The sequence below is a fragment of the Lonchura striata genome, chromosome 8 (genome assembly GCF_050655825.1).
Source record: "Lonchura striata isolate lonStrDom1 chromosome 8, ASM5065582v1, whole genome shotgun sequence".
In the NCBI taxonomy this organism is placed as follows: domain Eukaryota; kingdom Metazoa; phylum Chordata; class Aves; order Passeriformes; family Estrildidae; genus Lonchura; species Lonchura striata.
Window position 1 is genome coordinate 14,165,968 of NC_140710.1, and position 25,297 is coordinate 14,191,264.

General features: G+C 39.2%; 1 protein-coding gene and 1 long non-coding RNA gene across 6 annotated transcripts in view; both read right to left on the reverse strand.

The window, feature by feature from the left end:
* Nucleotides 1–22,283, reverse strand: part of LOC144246740 (uncharacterized) — a 131,231-nt gene extending 108,948 nt beyond the window's left edge. The window contains exon 1 of the long non-coding RNA XR_013340409.2: nt 22,161–22,283. This is a non-coding gene — a long non-coding RNA (uncharacterized LOC144246740). The remainder of the gene's footprint in view (nt 1–22,160) is intronic.
* Nucleotides 22,284–22,963: 680 nt separating this feature from the next.
* The window catches only part of TTLL7 (tubulin tyrosine ligase like 7), a 63,626-nt gene continuing 61,292 nt past the window's right edge, over nt 22,964–25,297 (reverse strand). For 3 of the 5 annotated variants that reach the window (XM_021527003.4, XM_085585774.1, XM_021527066.4), the window contains one exon: nt 22,964–24,847. In XM_021527003.4, coding sequence (XP_021382678.3) covers nt 24,727–24,847 — 121 coding nt within the window. In that variant the 3' untranslated portion in view covers nt 22,964–24,726. The remainder of the gene's footprint in view (nt 24,848–25,297) is intronic. The other 2 variants (XR_002465157.4, XM_085585773.1) reach the window with 1 other exon arrangement.

A 25,297-nucleotide genomic window follows, 5' to 3' on the forward strand; every position in this document is an offset into this window, starting at 1 on the left:
AACAGTCTGCAAGAATCTTGTGGGGGAGGGTCAAGATGAGGGGGATGACTTGTCCATGGAATTCACAGTCTAAAGGTATTTGGCATTTCATTCCCCATATTAAACAGGTACTTTATTCCTGCCCAACCACAAGGGATTTTCTCATGAGTTGCCAACTATTTGTTACAGGTCGATTCTTGCTTAGAGAGCAAGGGAATAGAGAGGGCACCCATTCCAAAGGGCTGCCTTAGCAGTGTCACATAGATGTTGAAGTAAAGCAGTCAGAGTCACATAAAGAAAACAAGGATCTCCAGTCAGCCATCTCAAACAGATAAAAACAAACACGATCCCTACAGAAATCTACAGCAGTCTGAGAGGGACCCTATAACTGTGTCTCTCTACTTATGGCTGCATCTTTCTTTGGAATAATTCTTCAAATGGACTTCAATTTGACATATTCCTGCCTTGAAAAAGGTTTCCCTGTACTGTCATCCTACTAAAATGAGAACTATCATGTTGCTCCACAATTTTAGAGGAGCAAGGTCTGACCTAGGGCAGAATCTTCAGGTTTAGAGTCAGTAGAAGTGCAGACTGTCAAATTCTGCTGCAACAGTTCTACTTTGCCTTCAGAACTGATCCACAGAAGTACCTGGGGTCCACTGGAGAGGAAGACCAAACAATGGGATGAACATGACACTTGCTGTCCAGTCTTATAAAGACTAGACACAGGTCAATTCTATTTGGAGAATATTTTCTATGTTACTACTACAATTTGTAAAATGAGCACTTAGATTTCACATAACAACTATGCTCTGAAAGAAATCAAAGAATGTACAGTATCACCCTCTATAATGCACAGATCCAGGAATTATGAAGAGGTGGAAAAATCCAGTCTACATCACTAGGAAAGTTTATTAAAAATTCAGAAGTATTTAATAATTTACACAGTTGGACCACTGACCTTAAAAGTTATGTTAAAAATTAAGAACCTCAAGAAAAAAGCTATTAAAAAATACAGACTACACTTAACATAGATTATTTGTTCCTCAAAATTATTAAATATGAGTGAATTTAATAAAAAAATACATATGAATACAATTACATGCATAAATAAGTGTGATAAGATCTGAGAACTTCAGAGCACAGCTATGCAGCATCAGGCTGAGGCAATGAGTGAGTGTGGCACCTATGGAAAAAGCCTCTCTGAGGCACTAACAATTCTCATCTGTTTTCACAATACTGAGGACATTTTCAGACTGGCAAAATGTTTATTGCGAAACTCATCTGAATTTAGATTTCATTGCAAATCAGACAACAATCCTTTTCTTTACCACACCTCGTGTATGAAAAATTATCTCTAAAACATCAGATCCTTCCTTCCATCTTATTACACCTAGTCTATTCATCACACAGGCCACAGTAAAACATCTGAACAATGATTTAAGAAACTATGATCTGAAATCTGGCATAAAAAAGGATGTGCTTATTAAGTGTCACTAACATGGCATTCAATGGAATAAGTGTTAACATCCTACCTGAAAAAAATTCAAAACTCAATTAGAATGACAAACATATTCTTCACATCTCATTAAAACTATTATACAGATTTATTGGTACAGAATACCAGTAATTTGGTCAGTTGGCCAGTGATTAATCCCTAGGCACACACTCTGTAAAGCACTTCATTATTTGCTGTGGAGAAATAAGTACACACTGCAAAAATAACAAGCCCCTCACTTTTTCAGGTTTCAGTTTAAAAAAAAAAAAAGAAAAAGCAAGCAGTGTTAACTTCCATACGTGAAAAATGTATCTTTGATTGCCAGGTGCTGAAATATCTTGCTCTGTTTGCCTTGACTTAGGAAGTGCTCTCTGATCTCAAAACTGTTGATGCTAAAAAAAAGAGTATTGTCTTAAAAGAGCAAAGCAGACAGTATAATAAAAATAATGAGCTGCAAAGACTCTTAAGCCTTTTACATAATGGAACCTCTCACTGCATTGAGGAAGATTCCCTCAAGGCCCAGTGTAGCTCTTTACTTTTATTTTGGTTTAAATAGACAAACATCATTGCATCAACTAAAAGGCCACTTATTTACTAAGCATTCAAAGTCTACAGCAGTTAAGAGGATTAATTGTCTTCATGCTTATGAAATTTAAACATAGGAGATTAAAGACAAACCAACCTGGTCACACACAACTAACTTCAATTAACCTACCTGCACCCCCTAAGCATTTTTTTTAATAAGCACAGACCACTGGTCCCAACTCAGATGCTGATCTTGAGACAAGTTTTCTCCATGTGAACTGAGAGAGGAGCACTGTAAGAACACAGCTTCAGAAGGAAAAAGAAAAAAAACAAACAAACAAAAACCCAAAACAAACAAAAAAACAACAACAACATATGGAGACCTCCACAGCCACCTTCCAAAACTACTGGCATTTAAGCATCCAATCACTGGAAGCAACTTTAATGGATTTCAAATTTGAAAACAACTCTGACTGCAATTGATGGGCCAGGAAATGTTACAAGCTATAGCTGCTCCACTCATTTCAATGACATTACAATGCTGAAGTGATTTATATCTATCACATTAAACATCTCTTACTGGTGACTACAGCCATTTTACTCTTACATAATTAAATTAATAACAGTCAAACTTCAGCTCTGCCTGTTACAAAGTGTGTTCTTTCTGACCTTCACCATGCAAGAGGTTGCCAGCAAAGAACTGCAGCAGTACCAAGTCTTGAATAGTACACACTTGTCAATATTGGTTTTCAGTATTAGAATCAAGTCCAGTTCTTCTTAGTGATGCCTTTTCCACAACAAAATACTATCTTGAAATCTTCCTGGGTGGTACTAATTGCAATTGTTGCAATAGACCAAAGGCTGAGAGGGTTGGGGAGGGAGGAAGCGTTAAAGACTCTTGTTAAAGACTGTCAGTGTCTTTGGGTTTATTTACCCAAAATGTACAGGACTTGTCCATAAGAAAGACAAGAAATTTCATTTAATCATATGAACAGTCTGTTTTGTGTCCCGTAAGGGCAATTTAACACTGGAACACATTGCCCATATGGACTGCAGTTTTTCCATCCTTGAGGATGTTCAGAACCCAGCTGGACACAGCTATGAGCAGCCTGTTCCAGCTGACCCTGTTCTGAGCAGGAGGGTTGCACTTCAGGATCCAGTCTACCCCAATTGCTCTCTGATTCTGCAGCAACTGTTACAATAGTGGTACCCACTGCTTCAGTCTCCCAGCAGAACAACAGCAACAAACCCCCTTTCCACAAAGTCAGAAACCTCTGTAACTCATCCATGGTGTGGACGTTCCCTGCTACCTATCTTCTGATACTTCTGATCTCAAATCACAATACCACTTTGAGCAGCAACTCCCGAAAGTATCATAATGCAAGTTCCACATTTAACAAAAGATGTCATGGATTTTTTTTGTTTATCTGGTTTTTTAATAGTGGTACCACTGACAGCTGTCACACCGTGTGCCTTTCCACTGAACAGGGCAAAGTACATGGCAATTATGTGACAAAGAGTCACACAGCAAAACTGAACCTAGGATCTCTAGTTTTTCTGATTAATAAGTCATTAGAAGGGGTCTTGAGATAATACCAGTTTTAACCACCAGTTTCATTTGCAAAAGTGTCTATCCAAATGGATAATTTTCCTGCTAGCGCTAGGTAATCGCCTCAGCCAACTGCAAAGCACTGTGAATTTTACTCCTCCCTCTGAAGTGCCAGCAGAATTATTGTCTAATTTCACTAATTTCCAACCCATTACACCTGCACAAGCCCATGTGCTCTTCATAGAAGCAAGCAATATCAGAATTTGGCCTGATCTGCTACAATAGCACATAAAGAGCATCCCACAGAAATTGTGCAGAATTGCCAGTTGAGAAGGGAATCCCTGGCTGACACAGCTGCCCTCCCCTAAAGCCAGGCCTTTCCTGCTGCACACCCTTCCTACTAACTCTCCACATAACTCGAGGTACCTGAAGGAATCCATAGCTCTACATTAGGAATGCTACTTTTTTCTTTCATCCAGTTAGAGTAACATACCCTCTTCTAAATAAACTGTAATTAGAGCAGTTGTAGGTAGCTGCTCTAATGTCTGGTCTCAGGTGTATTTGGCAACAGGAACAATTAGTTTATTAGTAAAACAGTAAAGAGTTTCAGTATAAGAAATTATATGTATTCTCTCCTGCAACTTTTCATGGCCAGACAGTTGACTTGATGATTTCTGGGCATCCAAATTCTGGACATAGAGAGCTAACAGTGAATCTAATTGGTGACAGATGGGTCACGGCACATTTCAACAGTTTCTCAGTGACTGCAACCTTTCTGCTAATAAATAAATGCAATAACCTGTGAAAGTTCTTTAAAACAGAAATGGTTAAATATCCAGTGAAATACAGACTTGAGGCAGAAACAAACCCTATTAATTTCTCTAAATATTTAGGCAGGACCAGTGAGTTTCTTGCCCCATTTTTAAAGGAATAGAACTATATATCATGTGAAATCATTTTCAAGTCCTCTAGTGTAGATTCCCTGGTTTATATTTCTTTCTTGAAGGCTCCTTCACTAAAGCATTGTAAATGACAACATCTGGAAGTGCTGTAACATGATTCTAGAATCAGGGAACAGGTTTATTGTTTGAGGTTTTTTAAAAGTAGAGCTTCAACAATGTAGCAAACACTTCACAAAAAAAACAAGCACTGATTTACAATAACCATGTCATGAGTTTTTTTGCAAAATTGAAACTCAGTTATAGAAGTAAGCTCTTATGTGGTTCATAAATGATATCAAAATATAAATCAAAATTAAGAGGACAAAATATTAGAAACTATTGTGTGGTAGCTACACAGGAAAAGAAAATGCAATTATTCACTTAATAATATCTTCCCTAGCAATTACGTATTTTAGACAGAAACAGTCAGACCTTGTACACAGTCATGAAATTCAGGCCAATTGCAGAAGCTGGCCGTTCATCAAGCAAAAAAGATCTGCATAGAAACAGCAGATTAAACCAGAAATAAATTATGTGGAAATCTGACATCTTCGCTGCCCTTGCAAAGCCATTTCTCCCTTGGCTGCAATGACTGCACAGACCCCACCACAGTGAGCACCCCCTGAGTCACAGGCTGGTGGTGCCCTCTGGCTGACGGGGGCAGAGGACAGGGGCACAGGACAAGGGCTTGACCACAAGGACAATTGGCACAGCTAATCCTGGGCCCTCAGTGCAACACCAGCACCTGAAACAGCTGCAACTTGTTGGAACTCAAAATGTCCCTCAGACATTTTGGAGGTTCCAGGCCCTGGTCAGAGGCATTTGAGACCCTGGCAGGCAGCTGCAAACAGCTGTGATTTTGAGTTTGAGCCATGGAATGATTTACCACCTGGCAAGTAGAACAAGAAGTCACAAAAGTTTAAATATTATAGTGGAAGTAGTTACAAAGTAGAGGGAAGAATTTTTTAGTATTGTACAAGGGGGTTTTAACACCTGTACAGGGGAGTTTTTACCTTTTACATGGGGGTCAGAGGTTTTAAGATGGAGGAATGTAGGCGGTCCTGTTTCTCCTCTTTCTTCTTCCTTACCTCCATGTTCTTGATGATGTTGGCACTTATGGATTAGTTTAGAATAGAAAAGCACCATTTAATATAGGTAGTAAGTATTGGGAAAAAGCTGTAAACATGTATCACGTAATGTGTCATATAAAAGATAGCAGCAGCCCTGGGCGGGGAGAGAAGAAGATGGGACACAGAGAGGATGTCAGGGTGTGTGTGTGCCTCTGCCTGAGCTGCTGAGCAAACCACAGCAGCCAGAGAAGAAAATCTTTTAGATAACTCACAATAAACTGCCTTGAGACCGAACCACAAGAGGCTGCTGAGTTTTCTTTGGAAGCTCGGGTTGGAGGAGAGACTTTTCCACCACATGGAACCACTGAACCAGGCCGGGGTTCCTACAACCACTGCTTAATTGGGAGGGAAGAAAAAACCCACCAACAAATCTAAAATATCTCACAAGCTTGAGTATTCAAACCATCCAGGTGAAGCATGAATTAAAACCCCACTCCATCAAAATATTGCTAAGCAGAAGGTGTTTCTTTCTTGTTGAAACTCCTCTGAGTGATATAAGTAAAATTTATAATGAAAAAAGAGATCTCATCTACAGTTCAGTATCTAGGATATTACCCTAAGATACCAGAGAGACAAATTTTGATTTGTACTGCAAGGTAAAAACCAAAAATAAATAAAAAATAATAATAAAAGAAGAAAATTTCTCACTATGCTAGTATTCTGGTCACATCTCAGCACAACATAGTTCCTCTGCTTTTGGTTTCAGCTGCTTTGTGCATGAGCATCATTCAGGTGCTGCCTGCTTGAAAAGTGCCTCTGCAATTCAATTCTGCTGATCTTGTTGCAGAGCTCTGGTTTCAAACAAAGGATTGGCTATGAGGTATCAATAACAGGTTGAGGTAGCAAGGGCAGGATGATTTTAAAACAGTCATTGCCACTTAAAAGGAAGATCAAATGCCTAACAGCTTACGTAGCTGTTAAGTATATGTGAGATTCTGAGACCAAACTATCAGTCAAAAGTCACAAAGAAAATCTGAGCCTCCAAAAATCAAAGCACTTTAATCACAACCTGTTATTTCAGCATATTCCATACACAAGCAGAAGGTATGTCTGTTACTCTAGCAAGACAACAAAATTGAGCAGACCCCTCACCTTGTTATCTACTGCAGGACTGAAGTCCACAGCATCCCCTTAACTGGTTAACTGATAGAGTGTTCCCATCAATAGGAAAAATATGAGCCTTGGGGACACATCAGCTAGGTCAAACTGATCAAAACAGCTGCCTAAGAACAGACGGCAGTGGCTTTACAAGAATTCTCCAGGCTGGCTCTCTACTCCCCAGTAACACCTAGTTTGCTTCAGAGGGATTAGGACAGTACTGAAAGGACAGGAATTACAGAATAAACAACCATTTCTAGAATGAAGTGGTTCCATAAAAAGGTAAATCCTTTCTCCTGAAAACACTTGCTATTCAACAGACAGTACAATCAGCATCAAAGCAACCAACAGAGGTTTCCCTTCCTTCAGTTGGCCAGAAAGGGGAAAAAAACACCATTCTCCTTCTTCATATTCCTCATTCTTTACAGACCTGAACAGTCAAATCAAGCAAGTTGCTGTCAGATTTGCCTAGACAGTTATACTGTATTACTGATTTCCCAAAGAGACAACATTGTCAACATTGAGACAAGGGTCTGAAATTCACTATCCAATCTCATCAGTACTGTAGATTAAGCCCAAATGTTAAAGTACTCATTTGAATCATCAAGATTTCCTCAATATATACACAGTAACTAACAACAAACCAAAAAATCATAGAGAGGTGATAATTTTACAATGGTCAATTCTCTGCAAGAAAAGCAGGGGAAGCCTGACCCCACAAGAAGGGATGTACAATGCCTGGAGACCATCTTTAGACAGCACTGTAATCTACATGATAAAAACAAGCTCTTGTCCATAATGCAGCATATGCCACTTAAATACTAAAGTTATCTATTTTTAACCTTGTCTTTCACATTTACTAGACTGGCAGAACCACTTTAACCTAGAAGTCTTTGTGCATAATCTTCATTTCTTGTCTGTCCTCTTCTGTTTTTATCTTGCATTCTGTGTGTATACAGCTGGTATATAAAGAACCTTAGCATGAACAGAACTAAAAATCACTTAGAAATCCTCACTGTAAAAAGAAATCACTGCTTTATAGGATTAATCTGTTGAAAAACAGGGGTTTTTTGACTGCAAAAAATGTAGAAACTGGCCATGTGTCAAGGTTAGTCAAGGTTAGCTGCTGAATTCATGAAAAAGACAGACAGGTTTGTGTCATCAAACATGATGATTAGTTTCTCAGTCCCAGAGTGTCATTTCACAAATCATTGATAACCTCATCAGGTGAGGTAAGTCAGTTCACATTTCAAAGATAAAGCCCTAAATAATTGCCTTCACAAAAGTAATGAGGATTATGAAAACCAGAAAACCATGATTTTATCAAAACAAATATGAAAAATATTCTTGAAATAAATTCTAGGTGTTCTTACATAGTCTAAAGCATCATTTTTTACCTATACATTTAAGACCACATCGCATTTTTATAGATGTCAAAATCTCAAACGAGTCAGCTTTAATTTCTAAATATTTGCTTCCTTTAAGTTTCAGTACAAGTTCAAATCCAACACCCATGTAATAGTACACAATACGATTTTTTAAAATTATGTAGAACACAAACTTATGGCAAATGGTGCATTAGGCACAGGTATTCTAATGTTTATTACCAAACCCCAGTTATCTAAAATTCCTGGTAGCTGAAATACGATCGCATGCTGCCGTACCTAACTATCAGGGGAACTTATTTAACATGATTAACTGAAACCCTGATCCTCTGAATTCATATTCCCTCTGACATTTGGATTATTAAAGCTATAACTGCTCTGAAGAAGAAAAGGCTAAAATGAGCTAAGAGGCAAGGACTTGTCTAATGACTTTGTTATTTTAAAAAGAATGCCAGGTGGTTACCCAGGCAAGAAGAAGAAGCCAGAGTGCCCCAGCTGGAATGGCCTCTGGAGCACTCGGACACGATGCTGGAGGCACAGCACGGCCCGAGACACGAGCTACAAGAGTTCCAGTAATGTGATTACACGGCTGCACAGTTCAGGAATGTGAAAATCCTGATGGTTCAGTTGCAATTCTGCTGGTCATTTTGTGTGTGTAATTATTATTGATTTATTTCTTGACGCAGTCCCAGAGAAAGCACAAAAAAATCCAGGTGTAAATGTAGGTTCTAAATGGTATTTTCATTTGGCATTAATTGTTTTAATGGTATTTTTGATTTTGCTGTCCAAGATATAATTTTTTTTTCTCTTGACTTCAAGTTATCACATACTGTGCTTTAGCAAAATGAAGCGATCAAGTGTGGAATGGGCACTGAAGGCAAAGACTCAATAAAAGAGCAGCATGCTTTTCAATCTGGCCTTTTAAAACATCCACTATCAGAGGGCTTTGGAGGTTTAAGGGATTAGATACCATGACACATCTGTCAGATTATTATGTAAGAAAACTCTCCTGCTGTTTTCTGTAGGGAAAATGTCTGCTGTGGAATATTTTTCTAAAAAATTAAAAACAAAAAGACACAAAAAGGCAATATTTGCTTCATAGTTTTTATTTCATGGGAAAAAAAAAAACTTTTTTTTTCTGGCCTAAAACCAAATTATATGTAGCACTCTGACTGCAGACTTCTATCTGAATATGGATTAGCAGAATGCACATGCTTTTGCTGTTCACAACAGAGATTATGCAAAGATATCAGGATTTGTAGGTTGGCCTAACTTAGCCATAATTTACAGAGCCAGGAATCACTGACAGCATGCAAAGAATTGCAATGAAATGTGAAATGATAATTCATGTTACATTTCAGTTAGATGCTTAAAAGCACTTTAAATGACTGCTAAACTTAGGAAGCTTTTCTGTCTAAAACAAAAGCCAAAACAATTTTATGAAAAATACCCAATATCATCCTACTTCTCACACACTTTGGGTAACACAGTTACATCTTGTCAGTGGGGTTGCAGCAGTGTCCACATCCTGCTACTGAGGGCACTGCAGAGCAACAACCAATCTCCAAATTCACATCACACAAGGCTGGAAAGCTGCAGCTTCATTAAAATTATTATGAGAAGCAGAAGTCTGAAGCCATCATCCACCACCAGTTGGATACTACAGATTTAAACAATTATTGTAAGTTCTGTATTGGTCCATTCTGATCTTCAAGTTCTGCAATTCCCATGCCCCTGCTGAGTTCTTTTAGACATCTCGCCCTTACAGCAGGGGAGCAGATGATGCAGGGCTGTTTAGGTGGTAAGAGCTACAGTGCTGTGCTACACAAACAAGTCACAGAGGCAAACACAGCAAGAGCTGAATTGGATGTTTCTCCTGTTCCAATAAATTTTCTCTCTCCAAGCACCTGAAATCTACTTTTGCCAGGAATTCCATTACCAACTGCACAAAGCACTTTAAATTCTACTTTGCATAGACATGACAGAAAATAGTTGTCAATAGATAGAAACTAGAAAGAGGCAAACTAAAAATAATCAAAAACCTGGAACACCACTACAGACTATGATCAGGGGAACAGACAGGGTTGGTTTGTTGTTTTTTTTTTTTTTTTTAATAGACGTATGCATAGATATAGATCTATAAAGTTTCTCCCAAACTTGACCTTCACAGGAGTACAGTATGACTCTGAAAAGTAATCCCTGCTCAAGGATAAATCCTAACTTTTTATACTGACATTATCACAATTTGGAGCTACAGGGTTCCAGTCTCAAGAACTAGCCCATTACTCCCAAAGGGTGCAGGCTGCAGCAAGAAACTCCTGTGCAACCACACAGAGTATATTAGGGCACTTCCCGAGCACAGGAAGCTCTCGGCACTGACACACTCATTTGCTTAACATTCCAAAAACATCATCCCACCTACAGTGGGGCCCTTGTTTCTTCCTCTTTTCCTCACTTTCTGTGAGTTGGCAGCTAAAGGACGGGTGTTCTTCCCCACACAAAATCATTTCACCAAAATTTCCCTGAATTTACAGTCTACGACTGGCAGTCCATGTTCTCACTCCTGGCATTTCTGTAAACCAGAGCATCTCAGCAGAAGGCTTGCAAAGACCAAAGATCAGAGCAACAAGAGCCATGAAAATACACACTTCACGGGAAATAAAAATAAGAATGGTTCAGTCACAACATGACTGATTATATTGATGAATATATAACTTGCTAGTAAAGGATAAGCACCTTTTGTTTACAGAAATTGTACAAACTTAGTCTGGAAATACTGGATCATATTTTGCTTCTGTGTGTACCACTGGCATTCATACTGAAGTCAGTTTAATGCACATTGACAATTTAACACAGTTAAAATACCATTCATGGCTGATGATGTACATACATAGACAGTTACTATAGTGAGTCTAAAAAACAATCAGTTCATTAACAACATTTTTCACAAAAAAATAGTTTCTAGGAAACTATGTGCCAAAATGTGGATTCAGAAATCCATGAGGGTCTCTCATTTAGATGTCTCTTGTGCAAATGCTCTTCCCTCAGCTGGGTTCCCTAGCCTGACTTTATAAACTTTGATAAATCTCATTAATCTGGAAAGGGGGAATACTCTTTCCTCATATTGTAAAACAGAATTAGGAAAGTGAGTTCAGTGTATAAAACTAAGTAATCCATAAGGTCGCACAGCAGCATTCCTAAATTCAGCTTTTTAAACTATGCCAGCACTTCTCATTTGGACAGAATCACTGTACCCCAACTCTGTAGAAAACTAGCCAAAATTTTCTTGCAAGACCCCATACCTTTGCAACAGATATATCAAAAATGCTCTGTTTCAATCTGAGATGTGAAACATCCAGAGTCCTAAGGCTTTAAAGCTTCAGCAGCCCCAGAATTCCTAGTCTATGCTTCTTTCAAATTATTATTTAGTCTGAAAATATTTGTAAAAAGGATGATGCCTTGGCTCAGAGTCAGAAAAAGTCTTTATTGAACACTCTAGTCTTCCAGAAATCCGGATTTAATTATTTTGAGCAAAATTCATGTGTACATGCATGCAGATCTATAGAGATATATACATTTTGTCTTATTTACATGCAGTCCTTATAGTTAGACTTTGGGCAGCTTATGCAGACATCTCTTTGAGTGGGATTGAAAAACAGGTATAATCCAATGTTTATAAGCAGCTGGCAAAGAGATGTGAACATGGCTCTTCAGGAGCAGTCTGCCTGGCACACACAGGGTCACTCTCTGTGCACAGGGTCTCAGATGAAGTTACTCATTGCAGCAGACACCACAACAAACAAACACGGGCTCCAAGCCTCCAGCACAGCCAAATCTTGCTGCATCTTTGCTCAGCTCTCCAGAGCACAATGTACTCTCACTCCCACACCGAGCATCTATCGGGCTTTCCTTTTGTTCTTCACAGGGAACCTCCACAGAATACTGAAGTCTGAAATTAATTATTTATTTATCTTTCAACAAAAGTAAATAGGGGCACATACATTCAAAAATCCAGGCTATAGTACACTACAACTTTCTTTCCATGACACCCACATCTAGCACTTCCTGGCTCCAGCAAGGCTTTTGTGCAAGGTTTCTACTAAACACACCATCATTTGCTTTGCCTCTGGCCATATTTAAATTCATACGCACTCCTATTTTACATAGATCTCATATTTCATTTCTGTTACTATGCATCATCCACATTCCTAATAACCATGATGGGATGATGGTTTCTTACAGCAATTTTTCAGGATTTTCTTTTCCTCTTTTCCTGTACTCTGACTATCTCCATCCTGCCACAAGCCCAAAGATGTTGTTCAGCTGACTATTTTCTGGACCCTCTTAAGTGAATCCTAGTAAAGCCATTTGTACTAGAGGATCTGTTCAAGAGTCTTGTGGAGCTCAGGACGTGCCATTGAGTCGTGGGTGGCCACTGGCACAAGCTGCACTTTGGAATTCCGGCCCCATCCCTGCCTGAGGTTACCCCAGGCTGCAGAACATCCTCCCAAACATGGCTCTGCTGCGTGCAGAGCTGCACTGCACTGAGGAAATGTCTGTTACTGGGACATTCAATGGAAGTTTAGATCTTCATTTCTAGTGGCTTAGCAGGAATAGATTGGATGTCTTTTAATTCAATCTCTGAACAAACAGGGGAAAAGAAGTCAAATTATTATTTCTGTCCTGCATACAAGAAGGAGGGAGGAGAAAACTTCCCTTCCCAACCTGGTACAGGACAGATTTGTTGCTCCTGTTTCCCTTCCCTGCTGCAGTAAGATCTCCCCTCGTTTCAGCCTATGAAGTTGGCCAGATCTGGCACTGCTCTAAACAAGGTCACACCCAAACACCCTGTGCCAGCCAAGGGCCACAGGGTACACAAATACACAGACAATGTAAACAACCAACTTACTAATAACCAACCCCAGATCCAAGTTATGAGAAATGACACAGGTAGGTTTTAGACACTCCAGGTAAGTGCTTCCAAAAACAACCTTGTGCATTACAACATCCTTTTCTTTTATTTTGAGGATTGTTTATCTTTAGTTTTGCTTTAAAAAATTCACAGTGGCTAATTCAAGATGGACAGAATAGTAGGAAAGGGACTTCAAGGAACTTTCAAACACTTATCTAAATAAGTATTTCTGAAGGCATTTATTAGCTTTGCGGCTAGAAGGATTATTTAGCAAAATAAATATGAATATTAAATAAAATAGTCTACACACTCAGGATGGTGACAAATATTAATGCCAAAAAAGCTCATTTCTAGGCCTACAAGTGCTTTTTTTCCAAGTCAATCAAACACGTAGCTGATCCCATGCCAAAGCATTTAATAAAAATAAAAATATTAAGTACATTTTAATGGCTTTAGCCAAAAAAAAATTCATGAATACAAATTCTGTTGTTGAAAACAGTTTCTAGCAGGAAAGAAAAGCAGCAATGTTTCAGTAAATGTCTAAGCATGTATCCTAAATGCAGTCATAATGAATGAGGAAACATATTGTACGTAAACATCTGAAAGACAAAAATATGATCTATAAAACATACATCATCAATAACTATAAACCTAAATAATAATTGCACCACATTCATCACATTCAGAGGCAGGTAAAATACAGACTAAAACAGAGGACAATATGTTCCTGCTTACAGTGTAAAATGGCCCCTTGCCTGCAGCACATACAGTGTTCCTATGTTGCTCTCTTTTGGTGAATGTGCAGTACTGACACAAATTTCTCTGTGCAACAACTCCAGCCTTAAAAATATTTATTCAACTCTGATTCCAAAACTAATCTTACAAATAATCTTTAGCTACTGATTTTAATCCTATCAAAATGCTGATTATATTTTTGTCGTTAGTACATCTCAGAAAAGGCTAATTATGTAAAAAGTTAGTTGCTCTTGTCCTTGCCTTTTCACAGGCTTATATGCCACAAGCTACTCTACAAAGTGGCTCAAATACTTTACAATACCTAATCTACATGCTCAAAAATATTAATCAAAAATACATATGTTGAAAAGGAAGAATAGTTTTGGAAAAAATATTATAAGTGGCTTCTGTTTTTTTACCATGGCAATGGCAGCTGTACTTTACTGCACTGGAGGTTAAAGAAGGAGAAGCAAAAGCCAGCAAACAGTAAAGCATTCACTGAAAAATTCAGCGTAAATACAGTTGTTTGTGTGTAGTGGCAGAATAAAGAGGATATGAAAATTAAAGCAAATGGATGTGTTCACTTCGTGCTTGTTGAGAGACCCCCATTCACAGTCCATAGAGCAGAGACCCAGCACAGCATCAGAACACAGTCCTTCCCACTTCCTATCCTCTCCTGCACCTCACCCTCTGTGGCCCTTCCTACCCTCCCTATCCTTCTGATTTCAACCCTTCCTTAACCACCTTCTCACCAGTGATATCTTTAGATCCTTGTTTTCCTCATCTCTTGTCCTATTTTGTCTCCTCTGTGTTCACTGTTTGCTTGTACATATGTTGCACTATAAAAATGTTGAATAGTAATCCCTGTTCTTTCCACCTGGGCTGCACAGAACTGCAGTAATAATGTTTATAACCAATTCTGTGTGGTAGTTATACAGAGCCCAGTAACCTTCAGGCTATTTCTCATTCAGGCCAAATAATCTAAATTAAAGAGATTAATCCTTAGGGTACACATGGACTTAAGGTACTAAAGGAGGGCAAATACTTTGCTCCATTTATTTTTGTGAAAAAGTCTAATCAAAGGACAGTCTTCTTAATTTAAGCACCTAAAATGAAGCTTTCAAACCTATATGCATAAAAGTAAGCAAAAATCATTCCTCATTAACATGAGAGAATACTTATTGGTTCTCCTGGATTTCAGTGGCACAAAATGAAGTTCTCAGCATCTTTAAATCCTCTTTCTTTTACCGAGAAATATTAACTGTGCTGACAAATAATTTTAGCCACCACAGTTTGAAAGCTTTGTCCTTCTGTGAACATCAAATGAAGGAATACATAGATTTTTGCATAAGTATAAAAAGAATAGCTACTCAAGGACTTAATTATATTTAGAAAAATCTTATCTTTTAACATATTTCAAAAAGCTAGTCATCCCACTTGATCCAGATGCACCCACCTAATCTGTAAATCAAAGAATTCATACATGGAAGTGTGAGAGTTAAATCAATGAAAGTTTCTGAACCTCTTTCAAACTTCCCTAAAAATCTGTGAGGAAGCCTGTGTAGTTAAGTTGCTGCATCCATACACAGAACAGAGTAATAGCAGGAGAATTGTTGTGACCATGCAATTTGATTAGTATTCCCACTACAGCTGCTGCCCCAGGAGTAACTAGAAGTTATACCTAACACAGATACCATGATGAGTGAAATTTTAAACTAATTATTACATATAAACAGTGAAGAGAGAGATTAATGGAGCCACACTTCAGTCAAATGATTCCACCAAAGTCATGAATGGTAAGTCATGAATTAATGTATAATTAATAAACAGAAACACACCTCTGGAGCAGAAATTGTAGTAACTGTTTTAACTAATGACCCAAACATGTATCTTTGCAACATACAACAGAATCAAAACAATAGTGTGATTCAGGGCGCAGGATATCAGATAAGCTGTAATAATAGAAACTAGTCTCAAGAGGAACAGAATGATTGTAAAATCATAGAATCATCAAGGCTGGAAAAGACCTCTGTGATCAACTCCAAGCATTGCCAGATCTACCACCAAACCATATTTCTAAGGGCCACATCTACTTTTTTTGAATACTTTCAGGGATGATGATTCCACCACTTTCCTGGGCAGCCTGTCATAATGCTGGAAAACCCTTTCAGTGAAGGAATCTTTCCTAATATCCATTCTAAATGTCCCCTGGAGCAATTTGAGGCTGTCTTCTTTTGTCACCTGGGAGAAGAGACTGACCTACTGCTCTCTCCAATTACCTGTCCTGTCAGGTAATTAGAGACTGCAATAAGTTCCCTCCTGAGCTCCTTTTTCTCCAGGCTAAACATCCCCAGAAAAATACATGTGAAGAGTTGAGAGAACCCTGAGTGATTATCTGCTACAGCACTTCTCAGCCCTCTCCATCCTACTCAATCCTAACATCAGACTGCTGCTACTTCAGAGTACCTCAGAGTACCAAGGAGGAGACACCCGGGCTCAGCACAAGGACAGACCTTGTGGATAAGTGTTTGAGATCCACACTCCCTGGTCACATGTGTTCCCAGGGTGCCCTTGCAATCCGTTAAACAGCCATAATTATTTGTTTCTCTCTTGAACACTGCTTGCCAGCACCTCGATGGGGGTCATGTAATCACTTGAAGCTAGGCAGAAGACAGTGATGTTCAAAAGGAAAAGTGTATGAATTTCCACAATCTAACACAGAACAAATATTGTTTTTTTTTTTTTGCTTTCTGCTTCCCTCAGAGAGTGACTTGCCACTTGTGAGATAAATTCCAAAACAAGGAAGAACATTTCAAACCCACACTGCAATGTGTAAGGACTCATTTTCAATCACTTAACACAAGTTTAAGCCTAATGCTTGCTAACATGGGCAGAGTGTCAGTAATGTCTACTCATCCTTCCCTGAGTTTATGAAATCCCTTGCTCCACTGAATACCACCCACTGCTGTATCTCTCTGGAAACCAGTCCCAACAAGCTGCAAGGCAATTTTCTGCAGAACTCCATTAATTGTCTCTGATGCTCACCCCAAACAGCTCACTCCCCTGCATGTCTACCTTTTCTACCATCCTGCAAGCCAGCCTGGAGAGCAAGGGGAAGGGAACAGAGAGGCTCTGTACACTCTTTAGGATGGAGTTCCCTGGAGATGATGGGATGCAGCTCTTACATCCATGACCCTTCACAGGTCAGACCAGTCAATTCGCCGTCGCTGATCTAACAACTCCTTCATTGGAATTATTTCAGTTACAGTTGAGCCCAAACATGAACAGAAGGCAGAAATCTGCTGGTTACAGTCCCTTGACACACCTGATATATCCAAGAGCAACTTTCTACCACTGAGGCTTTATTAAGGGTCACAAATATTATTTTGCCTTTTAATTTACGGTTTACACAATAAATGCAAAGTTAAACACCAAGTCCCAATAACCCATAGTAAGTGGGGAAGAAAATATCCTGAAATACTGAGCTTTAAAAATTCAATCAAAAATAGAAATAAATAAATAATAGCCAATCAGTGGTTTTGCAATTATTCTAACTTTGATCTTTAACATCTCCAAGTTGATTTGTATCCTATTGCTACAGAAATCAAATCATTTTTGCAGTTGATAAACACTCAAGTTTACTAGTTAATTAAATCCTTTTTAGATTTCCCCCCTCTCTTTCAAATTTAATGGAGCAAAATTTTAAGCTTTTAATAGCAAAGTGGAGCAGCATTATATAATTCTTTTAGTTGATGTTTTTAATTGCAATTACTGGTTTAAGCTAGAGAACTCCTTTGGGGGCAGCTCAAGAAGGGTTTTTCTTCCTTAACTAGAGAAGTAATTAGAAAATACTTGGCTTTTCTATCCCTCTGATAATCTACCTTTTTCTTTTCCAAACAACTGCAAGTTTCCCATATCACTACAATAACATGAACTGATTTGTAAATTAATCCCCAGATTACATGTGACATACTTAGTTCATACAAGTCACACATTAGTGATGTTTCAGAATCCTGAGCAACACTAATATTTTATGCTGCATTATAAGATACTAAAAAAAAGTTTTCCTGTGATGTCCCACAACACAAAAAATACAAAAAGCAAACCTCTTTTAAAAAGGAGAAAACAAGGAAAGCACCTTTGATTTGCATTTTTGTAGGTATGTCTGACAACATCTGATTGCACAAATGCTGCTGGCCCTCATATTCCACCTGATAGAATCATGCAAGATCATAAGTTTAAAAAACCAAAATAAACACCAAACCACTTACTTGACATTGATTTGGAGAAAACTACTGCTATCTTAATATTTGCTTCTCAGCTTCGTAGGGGTAGGGTTTTCTGCATTATTTGATGAAAGAGTGTTAACAGAAGAAAATTTTCCCAGAAACAATAACTACCAGTACAAAAAGGCCAGGGTAATTATTACTAGACTGTTCTCTCACTTGGCCTTGGCAACAAGAAAATGTTAAGTTAGAAAAAAAATCTCTCCCAACAATTTTGAAGAAAATAATTAAAATAATAATAGGTAAGAAAAACCATCATTGGTAGTGCTCAAGTAATTCCTTTACTGCCATTGCACCACAAAACCTTTGTTCCAAGTGGCTTGCAGTTGGAACTGGATGTTTCCACCAGTGTTTTGAAGAAGCAAAACCTGCAGGAAAGCACCAGGTGTGGCATATAATCAGGTTTAGTGAGTACATCCAACCACACAGCTTTAGGCAGTCATTACGATTACTCTGGCAAACCATCCCACAGATAAACTGAATTAAAGTTTGGAAAGATGCTGTCATGTCCATTTTACCAATACTTGTAGAAGTTATTTTAAGTGCTAGAGGAACATTTTTCACCACACCAGTAGCATTTCAGTTGCCTCTGGCTGCATAATGTACTAAACACCAAAGCAACCAACAGTGTGCCTGAAGTTAAACTGCCCCACAGCACACTTGTCTACTGTGCCATTTTGATGCAGCTACTTTGTCCAGTCTCTGAATCAGAATAAAAGAAATCAGATGGCTTGAATCCCACACAAGTGTGAAAAAGCACATCACAGCCATGAAGAGTACAAACCCTGCATGGGAAGGAAAGAGGCCTGACTCAGCAGAACACCTGCAATCACCTAACAGGGCTGAATGGGAAAGGATAGGTGGGATGGAATAAAGTCCAACTCTTCCAACACTTACATATCTCCGAGATTACCAACTATTTACCAAAAAACGTGTCTGGAACTGCACAGTGCCCCCAGTTCATTAGTTAATAGAAAGAGTCCAGATCTCTGGACAGGATAATTTGTAGTACTTCTCATTGTCTATGTTTAGTTGTTTGACAAATTTAATGTCTTTGTAAAGGACATTGTAAACCAGTTATTTTACCAAAAGAACACTAGAACTAATGAGACTGTAGCTGTATGTGGCCCACAAGTCCCTGGACAAGCAAACAACATCAGGGCTGCAAGAGCAGCTTCAATTTTGAGCAAGACTATTCAGCACTCAGCAGAGAGGTGCATGCCCACAAGGGCTGCTCAGAGCACAGGTACATTCTCCTAGAAACACATTTGAGTTTTCACATTTGTCTATTCTTGTGCCAGATGCACCTTTGTTGAGTCCACTTGCATCACTCAGAGCTGTATTTCTCTTTGCAAAGTAAATTAATCCCACCCCTCTTGAGCAAGGACAATCAGAGTGATACCCGGGTCAGATCAAGAAATCTGTGCACTACGTAGTTTGCAATACAAGTATTGGATGACTTTTTCTTTTTTTTTTAATCTTGAAATTGAAAGCGTGTATTTAGAAAATAAGGTCCTCTATGTCCTTCTGATAAGCCTCCAAAGGAGACAGTGGATTATAGGGAATTTTGTAAGGAACAACTGACTGGGTATTAATGATATAGGATAGTCAGATGACACTGCACCACTTAGTTAAAAATTATATATAGCATTAAGTGAAACCATCTGTTCTGCCATGGCAGAATTATTTGCCATAACAGCAAATAATTTCCACAAAAGTGGGCACAAGGAAAACTGTAAATGTGAAATCATCTCCAGGATAATGTGTTTTTTTCTCATCATATCCCCTTACTTTTCAAACTCTTTTCAGGCTCCGTTCTACCTCATGACTGTCCCCTCAGCCTGGAAAGGCTTTGCAGTCTCACCCATCCCTCCCGCGGCACTGTGTGACCGGAGCTGGGAGCAGCGGTGCTGCGGGGGCACAGCAGAAGGGAGGACAGGGGTGACCTCCCCACGCTGCTGATCAGTCCTGACAGGGGCCAGCACAGAGGGGACCGACTGCTGTGCTGCCACCTGAGCCAGCAGGGCATGCTCTGGGCACCCGTGTCAGACACCACTGCAGCCAAAAGCAGGCTGAGCCACGCAGCGGGTACCTGGGGCCATACAATGCCTGAACTGCATTATTTTATAGCATAAGCTAGAGCATCGCTATTGAAAGGAGGGCAGGACTCACTTCAGTATTAATAGATTTCATTTCTGCAAAAATGTTGGGTTTTGTTTTAAAGAAATGGGGATATGTTAAAAACATCAAGAATTCATCTGCCTTGATTACCCGCAAGCAGAGTCTTCTGTTTCATATACGTAAAAGGTAAAATTACCCCCATTTCCTTAAGAGTCCTAAAGTGCTACAGGTATTTACACACTAACAAAGACTCTTCTATGTTAACAAGAGATTTCAATAATGTAGGGAACTGCACAGAGGTGGCTGGCGGAGAACAAAGAACACAGATGCAGAATAACAATCTAACACATGGGAATTTTACCACATACAGAAAAAATTATGAATGTTTTTAGCAAATGCTAAAGTGGAAGATTTGCCAGTAAGAATGCCATTTAACAACAAATTATTTCCTCCTGAAAATGGATTCCCGTTGCAACAGCTTCAAGTTAACTGTATTAAAAATGCATGCAAAGAAACTTGCAAATACTTATATTTGCTAGCACCTAAATTCGATGCTAAACTGTCAATGCAATTCAGTCTTTTCACAGAATCAATTAATTTGGAAAAGACCTCCGAAATCAAGTCCAGCCTGTGACCAAACACCACTATGTCACCTAGAGCATGGTACCAAGTGCCATGTTCAGCCTTTTCTTAAACACCTCCTGGGATTTTGACTTCAGCAGTCACCAGGTGACCTCCCTGGGCAGTCCATTGCAATGTCGAATCATTTCTCTGAAGAAATTCCCACAAATGTCCAACCTGAACTGCCCCGGCACAGCTTGAGACTATGTCCTCTTGTCCTGTCACCAGCTCCCTGGGAGACCAGCCTGACCCTACCTTACCTGGCTATACCTTCCTTTCAGGGAGCTGCAGAGAGAGATAATGCCACTCCTGAGCCCCCCCCTCCCCCCTTCTCCAGGCTAAACAACCCCAGCTCCTTCAGCTGCTCCCCCGAGGATTTACCCTCCAGACCCTTCACCCGCTCCGCTGCCCTCCACCGGACACCCTGCAGCACCTCCACGTGCTTCCTGCACAGAGGGGCCCAGAACTGGACACAGCACTCCAGGTGCCTCACCAGTGCCAAGGACTGGGGGACAATCACTATCCTAGTCCTGCTGGCCATGCTACTTCTCATATCAGCCAGGATGCCGTTGGCCTTCTTGGCTTGTGCTGGCCTGTACCCAGCAGCTGCTGGCCAGCAGCCCCAGGTCCCTTTCCAGCCAGTCTGCCCCAAGCCTGTGGCACTGCAGGGGTTTGCTCTGACCCAAGGGCAGGAATCAGCATTTCTCTTAGTTGAATCTCATACTCTTGGTCTCTGCTGACCAGTCCAACCTATCCATATCCCTCTGGGCATATTTTTAATATTTTCACTTGAATATACAGGGAAAGTAATAAACCATAAACTTAAGATTTTATATATAAAGTGAATTTGTTCTAGAATTCCTAAACCAGGTAAGGAACCTTTTAGATGTAATTTTAAAAATTTTAAACAAATGTTAGAGTAATTTGTTTCCTTTTCAGTACAGAGAATCAGCACTCAGAGGCTAGATTTTGTATAATAAGATATTCTTTCTAGGTAGGACAATAACCCAAGGCCAAGGTCTACAAATAGGTGTCCTTCTGATGTACTTCAAGTAACATTTCCTCCAACATCATTTAAGCAATGGTTTCAAAAAGGTATTTGCCTTGCTCTGGTCCTCAAATAACGCGTGAATTCTTTGTAATTTTTAACAATGGCATTTCCGAGCCCGTCCCTGCGCCGGGGCAGTACGAGGGCCGGGGCGCGGTCCGCGCAGCCCCGGAGCCGATGGGCGCTGCCGCCGCCCAGCCCCGCCCGGGGCCGCCCCTCGCCGGCCTCCCGTGCCGGGTCCCGGCCCCGCTCCCGACTAATTAAGTGCAAAACCGTGTAACTGTAATTACCGCGGGGAACAATAAAGAAAAAGGGCGATACTTCTGACTGACCGGCAGCGGGGTTCCGGAGGTGCCGTTACTGATGCAGGAGGAGCTCGGCGCTCCTCGCCCAGCGCCGGGATCTCGCTGCGCTACCGAAGACGTGCGGGGCCGCGCTCCGTGAGCGGAGCCCGGGCGGCAGGGCCAGGTGAGGGGCGGGCAGCCCTGCTGGTTAAAAGGCTGCAGGTGCTGCCACAGCAGGGCTTGCAGGAGCTCAAGGTCACTAACTGACACTTATTAGAACCACCGGTCTGACCACAAAGCAAATTGCTGCGGTTTCACAGGTGAAAGGGATAACTGCTTCCACCTACGGCACTACCTGGAGCTGGGCGGGGGATGCAGCCCGTAATTCACCCGCAGAGCACACACGCTGGTTCTGAGGAGCTGCAGCAAAGTGTAGCATGATGTTTATTGAAGGTATTGATTCACACATTATATTAGGAACACATGACCGCTTTAGGAAAGGTTATAAGAAATACAAATATATTAAGTCATGTCAGATGTAAACCACCATCTGGTCCACTTTTGTACATGCTAAATGAAATGTTTTCCATGATTTGTCCATAGGTATGGTGAGTAGCACTCTTTCTTTTGGCAGAGTATTCTGTACAGACTGACCTGGCCCAGCACTGGCATTCGAAAGCAGAAATCATATAGTGAAGTTCCAAAAAACAAAACAAACAAAAAAAAAAAAAAAAGGAAAAACAAAGACATGTGAACCTTCTATCCTAAAGCTCTGTTTGAGTCTGGCAAGCTAACCTGGAAGCTGTTCTTATCCTTATGGCCAAAAAGTAGAATACAATGGAAGCCTCCTCCAAGAAGAGAAAATTTATAGCTTTTATTAGGTGTTACAGATAACCAGAGTATGCTTTAATAGTCACTGTATGGACCAAAAGAGATATACAATTAATGTGCACATACTATATTACTGAACTAGTATTACCACAAAAATTAAAAAGGCTTTACCAGACCAAAAGACTGCTTTGATCTGGTAATCTCAAGAGGGTTTTTTATTTGTTTACAAATATTCTTGTTATATATTCTGCAATTCTAGAGCTGAGGCACTACAGCACAGGCATCAAAAATCTCAATCAAATTCCCAGTTTTTATATATCCTATGACTAAAACTTCTTAAAAAATAATTTCCATACAACTTCAATCTCAAATCTCTTAAGTCTCTTAAATTTGTCTTAAATTGCTGGATATCAAAAAACACTACCATACTTTCTCCTGAGGATAATTCGCCCCCAAATTATTTTTAAAGTATACCTGAAATACATTGATAATTTACAAACACGCTTCAGGGTTAAATGATTCATAAGCATATGAGTCTTTGGTAGATAATAACTATTCTGTTCTTTACTCAAATTAAAAAACCTAATAATTTTTAAATCTAGAGTAACTGATTTATTTAATAATTATTTCTCTAAAGAATAAGGCTCACATGGCACAATGCTGAGTGGGATGAATGGCTCTATGTATCAAAACCCAAATGATGTTTTCAGGCTATAAATCCTGTAAATGCTAGGCTCCTGCTCTGGCTCATTTTGGTTTTGTGCTGTTCAGCCAGCCTCAGGAATCTAGATCTGAATGAGAGCTTTCTAATGAATTAGATTTCCAACATTTAAAGGTGTCAGCAATCTAGAAAATACTGTCCATTGCAAAGATACATTCTACAGTAGGTACTGGATTGCATGCTAAAAACTACAACAAACCAATTAGTTTAAGTTTTAAATAATACATTACAGCTGCAGTATTTCCTAAAAATGTCTGCTTTACCACTTAGGCAGTGTAACAGAAAAACTATGCACTATGCATGCGTGTGGAGCTGAGGATGACCGCTTGCTCCCAAAGGAAACCTAAAGGCACAGGATACAGGTAATGTGAACAAAAACCTGGAAACAAACATTGGCTTCCATTTTATTACAAGAATCCAATTAGGAAGTGAATGCCTAAACTGATATTTTACTGTTTGTGTATTAGATGCCTTTGCTTTGGCTAAAAGATACTACATCATGTCCTTTAAGAAAAATAGCAGTATTAAATAGATCTTGTCGTTTCAGAGGACAAATAAAAATGTCTGCTTTAGGTTTGGCTTACAGAGTTTGAAGTTTATTTTAAACATATCCAAGAACTGATCAGATTATTTTTGATAACTGTTACTCTTCTGCAAGATTTTTCTAATTATCTGCTTTGTTAAAGGACATTTGAGACAATAAATAATATAGTTTACAATAAATAATTTTCAAGTCAAAGTATTGTACGTACAAAATAATGTAATACTGTAATAGAATCTTCAAGAACAATTCCATTTTATATATTCTGCAGCAAAAATAACATTTCTAGTAGGAAGGAGTTACTTATAAACCTAGCAAGATCTACACATTCACATGTGTGTGTAAACAACTTAACAAGGTTTATTATGTTCCCAGAAAAGCTATGCTTTTACAGTAGATTTTCAGCTAAATTTTATTATAATATGATGGTAGGAAATATATAACAGTGCTTATGTTTAGCTCCATCACAAGTTAAAAAAAAGAAATTGAGTGCTATTATTTACAATCATCAATCTTTTACTTCACAAGTGACTGTATCTGTGTGTGAACAAAATGTTGGGGCGAGGCGTTCCAGATGGACTGCAGCTAGGTTTGGATGAGGATGGTTTCAGGATGAACAGTGAAGGTCTTGGCAATAAATACCTAGAAATGACATGAAAAATACAGCAAAGTTTACAGACAAAGCAACACTCAAGAGCAAAAGAACTAGTTGTTAATGTGCCAGACTTTATAATTGGTGTGTGTGGGAAACTCGGTACAGTAAATACTATTTATGAAACACAGAAGGCAATGGGCACAAACTAACTCAGAATACTGTTGCATGAGGATCAAACATCTTTCCAGTCCTTTATGTTTCAAGCCATGAAATAAATAAACAATGGAATCCTGTGTAAACAACAGAATCCTATTTAATTTCAACTGGGCAAAAACTGCCATTAAGCATATTACAAAAAGTTGGATTGTAAATTTAAAAAAAAAATGGTTAGACACCAAAAAATATTTCCATCTCTAATGTTCTAAGAATAGACATGTTGTCACTACTGTAGTAAAGGAAGAAATGATCATACAACCTAGTAATTCAATTCACAGCAG